The 12883-nt window shown below is 52.2% G+C and overlaps 4 protein-coding genes across 4 annotated transcripts; 3 read left to right on the plus strand and 1 right to left on the minus strand.

Moving 5' to 3' along the window:
* Nucleotides 1-2542: 2542 nt before the first annotated feature.
* A1O5_04941 (uncharacterized protein) lies at nucleotides 2543-4329 on the plus strand (the record flags this gene model as incomplete). Its single annotated transcript, XM_007745545.1, has 2 exons — nucleotides 2543-4084; nucleotides 4168-4329. The coding sequence occupies 2 exons, from the start codon at nucleotides 2543-2545 to the stop codon at nucleotides 4327-4329; spliced, it is 1704 nt and encodes a 567-aa protein (XP_007743735.1).
* A 2030-nt stretch (nucleotides 4330-6359) lies between these two features.
* Nucleotides 6360-7832, plus strand: A1O5_04942 (uncharacterized protein; the record flags this gene model as incomplete). The annotated part of the gene is made up of 1 exon (XM_007745546.1): nucleotides 6360-7832. The coding sequence occupies one exon, from the start codon at nucleotides 6360-6362 to the stop codon at nucleotides 7830-7832; it is 1473 nt and encodes a 490-aa protein (XP_007743736.1).
* A 1420-nt stretch (nucleotides 7833-9252) lies between these two features.
* On the plus strand, nucleotides 9253-10299 carry A1O5_04943 (uncharacterized protein; the record flags this gene model as incomplete). Its single annotated transcript, XM_007745547.1, has 3 exons — nucleotides 9253-9587; nucleotides 9644-9789; nucleotides 9842-10299. The coding sequence occupies 3 exons, from the start codon at nucleotides 9253-9255 to the stop codon at nucleotides 10297-10299; spliced, it is 939 nt and encodes a 312-aa protein (XP_007743737.1).
* Nucleotides 10300-10781: 482 nt separating this feature from the next.
* On the minus strand, nucleotides 10782-12293 carry A1O5_04944 (uncharacterized protein; the record flags this gene model as incomplete). Its single annotated transcript, XM_007745548.1, has 1 exon — nucleotides 10782-12293. The coding sequence occupies one exon, from the start codon at nucleotides 12291-12293 to the stop codon at nucleotides 10782-10784; it is 1512 nt and encodes a 503-aa protein (XP_007743738.1).
* Nucleotides 12294-12883: the final 590 nt, after the last annotated feature.

Here is a 12883-nt window from a genome sequence, read left to right on the forward strand (position 1 = left end):
TGGTCTATGATATAACACGATGTGCTGGTGATGATGAGTTTGCAGCGGAATTGACCAACTGAATGAGGGACAAAGCAAGCAGGACGTCAACCCGGGGGTTTCTTTATACCCTGATGAAGTTGTACACTGTTGATTGCATCTTCTGCGGGTAGTGATGATGGAGAAGTCAGGCGTAATGGATCGAAGATTGTGGTGGTGATGGGGATAACTGACTGACGGTCTGCCGACAACGACGCTGCCAGACCTGCGTTTGACCAGCGAAGGAGGACACCGTCACTGATAGGTAGCTAGTGGACGAGGCGTGAATTTCGTAGTGGTTCCTTCACGCTGTGACGCTGTGACGCTGTGACGCTGTGACGCTGTGACGACAATGCATGTGAAGAGATGTTTCACTGCAAGAGGAGGTGGTGGTGACTGCGGTGACTGCGGTGACTGCGGTGACTACAGTAACTGGACGACGTACCCAGGTACCTAATGATCTTGTTTCGTTTACCGCAGTCACCATTCCCTCTGTGTGCCAGTCTTCTTCAGGTACTGGTCCACCACATTCACCTTCTCGTTTGCTTCCCTCATGGTTTCACTACTCACTCCTCTTGCGGCAGAGACCTACGGTGAGATAGGAATCGAGAGATGCGTCGAGTGGTCTTTAGATGGATCCAACAACAGACGCTGCGTTTGCGCCTTTACCTGGTTTTCCACCGCACCACGGACCCATTCTCACGAAGACACAAAGAAAGAGAAGGGCATTGAGCATACTACCAAGGTGAAATGTGCGTACCATGGTACATTTGGAACCAGCTTGACGAAGATATCTTCAGGCACACGCCGGACCACAGAGCTATTTGTCTGCAGGAAGTGAACAACATTTGGGCAGCCTGGCAGGCGTGATCCCCCCCCCTTTTTTTTAACAAGCAAACTTCTCTGTGAAGACTTCATTACCAGAAAATCAACTGCACTCATCGTTGACGGTGTTAGGCTACTAGGCGTCAGTGGTGTCACGGTTATCACCGTTTGCCGCTTTCGGTGGTAGGAAATTTGTCGCTCTGAGGCCTACCCAGTACTCGTCTCATCGACCATGGCCAACATCGATCCGTTCTCTCCGACTAGCTATGGGCGTCGCGCTTTCACAAATCCCATGATCAGGAGGAGGGCAATCCGCGAAGGCTGACCCATCCTGTCCGGTCGGAAGGCGGGATCTTGAAGTTGGAATGTACTCGGTATATTAGCTCCCCGCTGATGCCACTAAGCTGGGATGACAAGCGAGGATGGTCCTAGCAACAAGAGTTTGCCTAATCTCTTTCTGGCTACGCTAATTTGTGAGGGAGACAAGAAAGGGGACCAACTCTTGGGCAACCCTTCATCATCATCATCATCATCATCATCATTCCCATCGACTTCTACCCGGACTCCGTACAACCTCACTGGCGAACATCGTGACACAAATCCCAGGTTCCCTGCTCTTTCACCCGACTAATCTTTGGGCCCTTTCTTGTTGGATTCGTTTGGGCAGCATCTGCCGGTCGACATCTGAAGAGGGGGCTAGTTTCATGGTGATTGTGATTGTCCAAGCCATGACACTGGCCATGTGGCTGACGTGCCCCTTTTTCATCCTGCCGCCGAAGCCACTACTGCAATCATGGAGATTTGGATTTCAAATGACATTAACCGAACCAATCGACGGAGCGTTTCTCCGTCAACTTCCACCGCGATTGGTTCTTGAAATGACCATGATGGCTCTTGTCGCCATGCGCCTTTTCAACTTCTGGCTTAATGGAGATACAAGATCATACCTAGCTACGGCACTATATCTGCTAAACCGCATAGCCATACTGTTTTCAGCACCCTCACATCTTACAATGGCAGTTCATTTGACAGACCGTCGCTTATCAGGCTGAAGGCCCACTCCCCTTGAGCGTCTCAAACGCTCCAGCTCAAACTGTCTGAACACAATCGGTCAGCAACAACAACATGGCTCAATTCAGCCAAGGCCCTGGATGATTCCATACTCAGAACCAGAGGACCAACCCACATCTCGCCATGGCGAAGATGTCATCCGGCCTGTGCGGGCTAGGTATATTCAACATGCGACCAAACCATGCTCGTTCTGAGGTAGAGAGCCAAGTGGGTATGCCGGCCATCTACTCCGTACTTCACGAAAACTTATCCTTACCTGCTCGGTATGTGTCCAGGAATGTGGCTGGACTCGGTTCGACTTCAAACCTTGATATACCGAGTACCTACTACTACCGCCAAGGCAATAAGAATGCATAAGGCGCGCCGAGAGGCAATTTCAGGAGCAATTGGGCTGAATTGGGCCGCGTCGCCGATCAAATAATGTACCACAACCCCTCTCAGGGCCATTTCCTCGGCTCGACCCTCTTTTGCTTTCTCTCTTTTACAAACCTTTCGTTCTGAGGTTTCGTGAATTGGTGGCTTATGGTTTGCATTTGCTGAAGGGGTCCAGGTCTGCTCGGAAACTGCTTCTTCGGACCACTGACAAGGAGCACTTGATTTGATTATTTCCACCCTGCCAGCGAGCACGATGTCGCTCTGCCCAAATGGAGCCCCTCCGATGTTTCTCTCGTGGAGCAATGTCACAGTCACAACCGATCAAAAGGCCATCAACCGAGGAATTGGGATCTCGATGGGAACGCCTCCTCAGATCGTTTCCCTCAGACCAAGTACCGCCGACGATAACCTATACGTGGTGAACAAAGCACAGTGCGCTCCTCAGTACAACGACTCGTGCATCGGGCAATTCGGTGGTGTCTTCGACTATTCAACTTCAAAGTCCTTTCTCCAGGTTGCTGAAGGTCAATGGAATGGCACAGACCAAGGCAATCCCAGTCAATTATCCTTTGTCTACTTCAACGACGTTTTGACTTTCGGGAATGCTTCCGTCTATGGGTTTCCTGCCAGCTACGATGAACCTGGATATGGTGGTCAGGGTGTCATGCCTCTCGGATCCAGCTCGGACTTTCTCCGAGTTGCTGTTGAGAGCGGCGCTGTACCATCCACTGTCTTTGGCCTCTGGACCGGTTCTCGCTCTATCGAACATCCCGTGGACGGGTCTCTCGTCGTTGGCGGCTACGACACTACGCGGATCAATGGCACATTGACTACTTTCACCTCTCAGAAGCAATGCGAAATGTGTGTCATTATCACCAGCCTCGTCTATGAAGATGAAACGGGTTCGACAAATCTCTTCTCCAACTCGTCCGAATCTCTACAGATCAACCTTCAGCCTTCCGAACGTGCACTAAATGTACCGCAGAATGTCTGGGAGAACTTCAAAACCGCGACCAACGGCGTCTACAATGACAGTTACCTAACATACCCATCCACCGCTGTGCCAACCGGCAACTTAGTCGCCACCCTGCAAAACGGATACAAGACCACCATCCCTGCGGAGGAGCTCTTCTATTATCCTCGCAACTATAATGACGACGGCCAATACACAGTCATCGACAACACCTACAAGATTGCCACGCTTTTCAACACCACCAACGACGGTTACGTTCTGGACTGGGGAATCCCGTATATGACTATGAACTACATAATCGCAGACTACAAGAGGTCTCAGTTCAAAATGGCTCCTGCAATCCGGACGGATTTTGAAAGCCAAGGTGGTGGCTATGCACTCCAAGCGTCCTGCGATCCGATCACAAGTACCACGCCAACGGCTACCAGCTCTACCGTCGTAAACAGTGCCACTGCAACTGGTTCAGCAGCATCGGCCTCCCACGACAGCAGCAGCAATAAAAACGTTGGCCCCATTGTCGGCGGCGTGGTAGGCGGAGTCCTTGGTCTGATTCTTATTGTCGGCGGACTCGCATTACTGTTCTACCGCAGTCGACGACGCAGGAGTGCCCCTGGGACTCCGGGTGAACACGGCCAGCCCACTATGACTACACCAATGATGGGTGAGGGCAACATGGCCCATAATGCAGGTTCAACCGCAGACCGTTACTCCCATTGGACAGCAATGTCTCCGACAGAAGCACGCAGCGAGCTTGGTGGGGGTGAGAAAATGAACGGTGCAAACGCGAGTGTAAATCAATGGCTATCGAGTCAAGCCAGCGATGTACGTTTTTGCCCCCAGCTCCTCTATTTTACGTTCGTTGCTGTTCGTGGAAAACTGGTGTTTGCTAATAAATTGACTTATAGACTCAAACTGTCATGAGCTCAAATTCTCCTAACCCCAACGTTGGTGCGACCCTGGGATATAATATGGGCTCGCCACAGACAACAGCCACGCATATGCAACCGCAGAATGGGACGATGGACCGACCGTTCGAGATGCCAGCGCAGACCTGGGATAGCCGGTAGCGAGAGTCTCCTCATCTTGTTCATCTGGCCTTCTACCCTTTTCTGTCAGCCAGTTCGCTTTACCTGGCTGTACCATTAGACAGTGCACGCACTTTTGCAATAGGAGACCAGGGGGGCAAGGTCTGTCTCGTCGCCCGGTAATGTTGGATACATCTCCTAAACAACATCCCCGTCACAACATGGTATTGCCATCCTGCATTTGGGCAGCCTTACCTCGTCTTTGAAATGCCGATCTTCTCCTACTTGAAAACACTGCAAGGAGCCTAGCTCAGCACATGTCCGAATTGACATCTCACGATCTTACGATACCCAGCATGCGTTCGCACTGTCAATGATTCTCTACCATTTCAGCCATGGCTCATCAACCTTGACCGTTGGGCAAAAGCAGCATAGCACGCCGGTTCGAGGGCATGTGGCTGTGGCTTCGAATACCTCCCTACCGCCATACAATCTCCCGTTGGTCGCAGCTAGGATATGCACGCTTATTCTTTCCGACATCTAACTGACATCGATGGATTTGTAGGGCATTTCGGCAGGCAAATGTAGCATATTTATTTTCCCGGGTCCATTTGTGAGAATACCACTGTGCATATATATATATATATATATATATTTGTATCGCTTATTAGTATTGTATGGTTTGTCCAAGGGAGTTGACAACATTTCGAGCCTCTGCCTCTTTGGCCCTGGGACTCCCGGGAGCCTATTTTCTATTCTCTCAGGGCCAGCAACGTGTTTGCCTTTGGCCCCCATGGGACGCCTGACATGTGGTTCTGGTCGTACGACTCGGCTCTCCACCGACAATTGCGCGACGCGGCTGCCACTTATCCCTTTCGTTGCTTGGGCTTCATCCCACCAGTACTGGGTAGATCCTCCCGTTCGGTTCCATGTCCAAATGCGCCAATCGACACTTTGAAATTGCCACACGGGCGCGAATACAGTTCTGAAGGAACAAGTACTGCCCTGCAAATGCACTAAAGAGCTGACATGCACCTTGCTGACGCACCGTAACCGCCGAGCTGCAAGCCGCTAATCCGACTGCTAGTAAAAACATTCTGTATTCATTTCTTTAACAGTCCACCGTCTCACGATTCATTGAAAGAAATCGAAGCACGGACCTCACTGCGCATCAAGTTATTCTGACCAACTACGTTAGGTGAAAAGCAGCCTCGCCGGCCTCGAAGTTTCGGCTGCTCTCCTCGCGTCACTGGCACAGCAGCGTATTTCTTTTCCGTTCGGCTGCTTACTTACCGCCACAAGAGAGAACCCATCTCCAAGATATGATATTGGCCCGATTAGCTAGTTAGTGCCTTTTTGGGTTCGGAACGTTAGCCCTCCGCGGCACGCTGCCAGACGTGATTCAATATCAAAAATCCTTCTTTCATTATATGATATTTGTGCGCTTCGGACAACACAATCTGCCAGCTTACGTCTACTCTGCATCTTCGGCAGACTTGAAAGGAGGACAGGTTTCACTCACGCACCCCAGAGGTTGACGCGCTGAAACCATGTGGCGGATTTTATCAGCCGTCCTAGCGCTGCTGACAGCGGGAGCTGTGTACTTTGTCAAATTGGTCTACAAAAAGCGAGCAGAGCTCGATGGACTGGTAAGCATGCCGCCTCCACTATTGCATCTCCGAATCGTTGGTTGTTGGCCAAATGAAGAGAAGCAATATGGCATATGCTAACTCCACATTGGTTAGCCACAACCGCCTATGGAAAGCCGGTTCTGGGGTCACTTGAAGATCGCCGGCGATTGCAAAACACTCTTTCCTCCCAATTGCCACGTTCAAAACTGGGCAAACTATATGAGGAAGAAATATAATTTAGGCGGTGAGTGTTCTCGGGTGCATTCGGGGCGAAAGCCTTTGATCGAAGCGGCCAATGATAAAGTACTGCTGTTAGGCACAGTCTTTGTTCATTGACCTGTACATCTCGGTTCGATTTGTATGTGGCTGTGTCGATATGCTGAGACCCGTAACTCAACAGATGTCTTCTACGTTGACTGGTGGCCACTGGGCCCCCGTTGGATGTTCATTGCCGACCCCGAAGTCGCTTCCAAGTACTTGACGACCGGCCAATCACTGCCAAAATCGCGACTCACGACGGATTTCCTGACAAAGCTCCTGGGAGCCAACAATATGGTCGGCTTGGAAGGCCAGGCCTGGAAATCCCTCCGATCTATCTTCAACCCAGGCTTCTCCGCAAGCCATTTGATCACATTAGTGCCCTATGTGGTTGACTCCAGCCTGGTGTTCCTCGATCTGCTTCTCGAAAAGGCAAAAACCAATGAGCTTGTTGAACTTGATCCCTTGTCAATAGGATTTGCCATTGACATTATAGGCAAAGTGGTCATGGACTCGGATTTTGACAGTCAGAAACGCCCGCACCCAATCGTCACGACGTTTCGGAAGCAAGTGGAGATGATGCCGAGTGCCGCTAGTATTGGACCGCTCGACGACATCAATCTCATCCGTCCTATTCGTCTTTGGTTGAACGCAAAGAAACTTGACTCCCTGCTTGGTGCCGAGATCGACAAGAAGATTGCTGCTCGGAAGACGCTGCAGGAGTCTAACGGGTCCACCAGCACGGAAAAGCAAAAGAAAGACCGCAAGCGCTCAATTGTGGACCTTGCTCTTGATGCATACGAGAAAGAGGTCGCAGCCAGTGCCAAAGAGGGTAGCAGCGGTATGACGAGCTCGTTCCGCACGATGGCCATCGACAGCATCAAAACTTTCATCTTCGCTGGCCATGACACCACCAGCTCGACGATTTCATACAGCATGTACCTCCTTCACCTCCACAAGCACGTCTACACTAAGATCGTAGCGGAGCTCGACTCTGTCTACGGCAAAGACATCACCGCATCTGAAATGGGCGAGCTCATCAAGTCTGACCCGCACAGCATAAATAAACTGGAGTATCTAGGTGCTGTCGTAAAGGAAGTCCTCCGCATCTTCCCACCTGCGTCAACTATCCGTGAATTAAAACGCCCGGGTGAAGTCGCCTCGGTAAAGGAAAAGATCGTCATTGATCCGTCAACTGGCAAAGAGTGTCCAATGGTGGGCTTTGACATTTGGCCAGTCGCGCACATGATTCATCGAAACGAGGCATATTTCCCAGAACCATTGAAATTCATTCCCGAACGCTTCATCCCCTCTCAAACACCCTTCCCAGACTGCAAATTACACACCCCCGCGGGCAAAGACGCGTGGCGACCATTTGAAAAAGGTCCCCGGAATTGCATCGGCCAGGAACTCGCCATGATGGAGGCCAAGGTTGTTATCGCTCTCGTGATCAGAGAGGTGGACTTCACGGCAGAGTTCTATGGAGCGAAGATTGAGGAGGGGGATTGGAAGCCCGTGGAGACGAAAGATGAGTTTGCAGATGGCCTAAGCGGGGAGAAGAGGTTGAGCGTAGAAGGACACAAGCCCTATCAAGTGTTGATGGGGGCGGCGAGGCCTAGGAACGGAATGAGTGGGAGACTGAAGTTGAGGAGGTAAAGTGCAGGGCGATGATGACAGCATGATGGCCTGAAGGCCAGATATGGAGTGGAACGTACATATAAGCTATTAACTTAACGGGCTTGGGTTTCCTTTTTGCCGTCCTGTCAGACAAGGGGGGCTATTGTAGTTGATGGCACTCGGTACATAGACCAATTGAGAGGACTGTGATGTCCACACCGCCGGATGTGGAGAAGCAGGAAGAGGGGAAGTTGAGTGGGTCGAGGCGTATGTCGCTTGGTTCAGGGCCGATAGCCTCAGTGCTTATGGTGGCCAACGGCTGAAGATGTCTGGTGTAAGGCTGTAACGCCCTGGTCGGAAGTGACGGTTAGGACGGAACAGGCGGAGCAAAATACAAAAGATGGGACGCCCCTAATGGTGGGAGATCCATCTCAGCCAGAGGAAACGTGGGTATTCTATCCATTCTCGCTCACAGTCCTTCGTTTGCGACGGAGGAAGTGCCGGGACCTAGACTTGGACTTTTAGGAAGTATGGAGGACGTACTGGGGACCTCGTACAGCCTTGTCTTCTGGCAAGGCTGGCGATTTGTGTTCCTGCCGGGCCACCTTCCTCATTCGTGTCTGCGGATGTGAAGCTGATGTAAACCTCTCAATTTCCAATTCCCTGTGCTATCATCCGGTTCTCTTCTTATTCGATGGCAGAGTGTTGGAAAATGGGAGATATTGTCCGCGTCCCGCACTCCAATGATCAAAGAGCAGGGCTACGGCTCCAGCGTACCGACCTGGAAACCTGCAAATGCCAAAGTGAGCATCAATCGGCATCCACGAGACATTGACCACATCAGGTTCGGTGGAGCGGAGTGATATATCCTCTTGCATTCAAATTTTCAACTCGCTCCGCCTGTTCCTTAAGTGGTGATGGGACAACAATCGCCTCTGGAAACTCGGCAATTGGCCCTGAGTCGGCGAGCTACAAGTTTCACGATCAAACAACGCTCGGTTAGCAACAGCTGAAGCTATCCTCGTCGTCCGTACGGATCTGGCGGCCAACAATGGCCGTACGTCTTCTCCTCCTTCGAGGACAGCGATCTGAACTGGCCTTCGGGTGGAGAAATATACAGGCACTGGCCCAGGATCCGTTCAGCCCATCATGTGCCATGTTGATCCTGGTTCCGGGTTCCCTCCAACCTTGGTCCCTGGCAGTCGAGACCAAGTCGTATGACCTTTTTGCTTCCACTATTTCCGCACAAGCTCAGCATCTTCCGAACGAGGCTCCAACCTGCCTAGCCTTTTTGCCCCCCGAATCTATAATACGCACGCCTTCACCTCCCGTTTTCTGTGCCCCTCGTGCTGGTGTTATTCTCATCCGTCCAGTTCATGCGAAAGCCTAATTGATCTCTCCAATTGCTCCTTTACACCCCATAATCTGTTCTCCTCGACTACATTTGGGGAGAGACACAATGGGCGGCAACGGTGCTCTTCACACAAATCCTTTCATTGTCAATGGCAGGACTGTAGATATCCACATCACGACGCGGGGATCAGACTGGTATTGGGCAGTCATGTCGGTCATGGGTACTACTATGCTAGCCATACTGGCTATCAGTTTCCTCAAGCCAGCCAGCAATCGACTGTTCTACTACATTCTCTCCCTGGTCGCCTTTGTGGCAATGGTCGAACACTATAGCATGGCTTCGAACCTGGGTTGGGTCCCAATTGATGTCGAGTGGCGAAGAAGCAGTCATCTTGTTTCTGGCGTCAACCGTCAGATCTGGTGGGTTCGTTACTGCGGCTGGTTAGTCAATGGACCTGAAAAAGGAACCAGAGCTCTGCTTTTTAACTGCTCAATAGGTTTCTGATCTGGCCGCTGCTATCTGCCATTGTCCTTCTTGCCTCGGTTGTCCCCGGGATCCAGGTCTTTTGGACTTGTTTTCTCAGCTGCTCTATGGCGATACTAGCTGTCGTTGGCGCAGTTGTTCGGACAGACTACAAATGGGGTGAGCTCTTACACCGATGTCCAAGGAAAAACCACTGACCCTTCGTCGCAAGGCTACTATGGTTTCTGGATTTGGTGCTGGCTTCTTATCGGATACCAACTAATCTGGCTTCCAAGAAAGTTCGCTCTGGCTCTGGGGAAAGACGTCGCGTTTGCCCACAACATCACCGCCGGCTGGGTTTGGATGCTCTGGATGCTCTACCCAATCTGCTGGGGTGTATCCGAGGGCGGAAACGTTATTCCACCCGACTCTGAATTCATCTTCTACGGCATTCTGGACTGTTGCTTAATACCGATCACGAGCGCCTTCTTCCTCTTCAGCCACTGGACCATCGACCCTGCACGCCTAGGCTTGAAGATGAGAACCTACGACGACCCGCTCAATATCCACAGCACATCCAACCAGGAGAAGATGGCCCCGCGGGGTCAAACCGAGGGGATCACGGAAGCCGGCGATGCTAGTCAACGTGCTCCTGTCACCGAGGGCGAAGTGCCCGCAACCACTGCATAGCCTCCTATGCAGTCTGCCAAACTTTACCGAAGAGCCCAACGGATACCCATCTCCATACCCGTCCCCGTGCGAATGGAGTCGCCGTTTGTGAAGGTATGCATACCCATGGTCTGGAGAGTTTTGATCAAGTCTCGTAAGGAAATGAATATCACGATATATACACACCCTGGGCACAACACAGCTGGATGATACTCGGTAATGCGGTGAACGAGATGATACCTTCTTTTCCTTTGGATTTCATAGTCAGTCAGCCCTCGTAGTGCTTGTTTAATCATAATACCCACTTTCTCTTTTTCCGTATTTTGCTCTGGGATGTCAAGGCTGATCGGTTGGCCTATCCAAGAACTCTATGAAAAAGAAATCTAGCACTTGTACCTACATATCCCCTCACCTGGCCCGAACTCTATTATGCTTTTACTATTGCCGTTTCGTGTTGTCGCGTTTCTTCCTGTCTCCGTCTGTCTTGGACAATGCTGCCCCAGTCAAATATGACATGCAGGCACATCGAAACCGGCGCTCCACAAGAGGCTCCCGATGATGACGACCAAGATGCTCAGTCCCACAGCCACGCTGGAAGCACCGTAGACATAGGCGTGTTTCCGGCGCAGCGTGTCGAGCTCGCCCACCCACGTGCTCACGGTGGTGGCACAGCCGCTGAACCCGTCCATGATGCCGTTGAGAACCTGGCAAGAGAGTACGCCGCGATGGCCGAAGCGTTGGACGATGAAGCACACCCCCAAAGCGGCGGTGCCGGAGACGTTGGCCAGGAAGGTGCCCACGGGGAATGACGGGACGCGCTGGTTCAGATGTTTTGAGAGGTAAAACCGGAACAGACAGCCCACGGGCGCAAAGATCAGGGAGAATATCACCTGGCCCCTCCAGGCGTCCTTGGGAGGCCATCTCGCGAGCAAGATCGCCCCGATCCAGCACCCCAGTCCGAGAACCACGATGGCCGGGTCCAAGACTTTGCGGGCGAAACGGAAGGGAAGCGTCGGCATCACGTTCTGAGTGGCCAGTGCCAAGTGAGCTCCAAACTTCAACGCCGCGAGAGAACACGCCACGTGCACGATGAGGACGGCGACGACGGCCTCGAAGTCGTACCCGCGCTGTCTTGGACTGGGTGCCGGGGAGCGAGTCAGAGACCCGAGTTGTCCGCTCAGGGCCAGGAAGGCGTCCCTCAAGAACGTCGAGAAGGAAGTGAAAGAGCCGCAAAAGCCGGTCGAAAGGCCGATGTACAAAGGTATTGTCTTCTTGACTTTTAAGTGTTTGTGCTTTGAAGGAGCGACCTCGTTGGCAATGCTGCTGCCGCTGCCGCTGCCGCTCCGGCGTCCACCAGCTTCGGGAGGCTTGGGAGACCAGGGGGGGTCTGGATGATGTGGGCCCCATTCCTCCTTGAACAGCTGACGGTCCTCGGCGAGGAATCCGAAGATCAGAGAGCCGCCGACATTGGCCCAGAGCACGGGCGATAACACAGGAGCATCGGGGTAAGTGTTGATGGCCTCGACCCCAAGCCGGCTTAGAGTCCCAAAGATTGCGAAGAAGATAAGGTGTCCGACCACGTAGAACTCAGTCACTGGCACCAGAGCCGGATGACTCGTTGTCCTGGAGGCGTCTTCCTTTTCTTCGCCGGTAGTGGGAGGCAACTCGACAGTCCCCCAGGGAGGCCTAGCCTCGCTCTCATCGCTGTGGCCGACAATCGAGGGCACCCTAAGCTCGGTGAGGAATTCATCGCCGGACCCTCGGCCTCCTCGCGTACTCAGTCTCCGGGCTGTCAGTTCTTCCTTTTCCAAGTTGTCCTGCTCGGGGTTCTCTGGACGTGCAGGCTGGGGCATGGCCATTTCTGAAAGGCCCGCGTTTTCGTCATAGTTGTCGGGTTCTTCTTCTCCCCTTGGTGAATAACCTGATATTGCGACTTCTTCCTCGTTCATAGCGCTGGATAGACCTCCCTTTTCGAGATCATTTCTCGCGGCGAAATCTTTGGAAGAAGCACTCATGTTCGTCGAGAGGGTGCAAGTGTCCGGCTCGAAGTCGTCAATAACTTCATACTCCGGATGAGAATTATCCGTGGTTGCACACTTTTGGTGCTTGGTGGCCCCGTTAGAGTCTGGGAGACGGCGTGAAGGGGATTCTTACATGGGTAGGAAAAAGAAGAGAGAAAGAAGAAGCAAGATGGCCTGGCTACCGATCCTCTGGTTTATCATAAGCCAGTACTATCTCCCGAATCGCCGCTTGCGATCGGAACGATTTAAGATCGAATCTGCGGTCGGACTCGTTGGCGTGTTTCGACCGGATACCGTATGTATGTATCCCAGTCTCAGCTCGTGTTCAGCGGGTCAAACAAAGAGAAGTCATGGCTTTGCAACAATGGAGCAGGGAAAGCAACAGGTCTGAAGGCGCCTCGGTTTCAATTTCGGCATCAGCAGCCGCTTCCTGAATTTTCTTTCTGCCAACCGGTCGTGGGATCGTCTGTTGGTGATAGTGGTGGTGGTGGCGGGTCTTCTCCTTGGAAGAGGCGGCTACGGCGCTCCGGGCGGAAGTTGGGTTGGCACTCATTATACATACCTCCCGAGCAAGGAACACCAGA

Source organism: Cladophialophora psammophila (assembly GCF_000585535.1).
Source record: "Cladophialophora psammophila CBS 110553 chromosome Unknown aczJe-supercont1.6, whole genome shotgun sequence".
Lineage (NCBI taxonomy): Eukaryota > Fungi > Ascomycota > Eurotiomycetes > Chaetothyriales > Herpotrichiellaceae > Cladophialophora > Cladophialophora psammophila.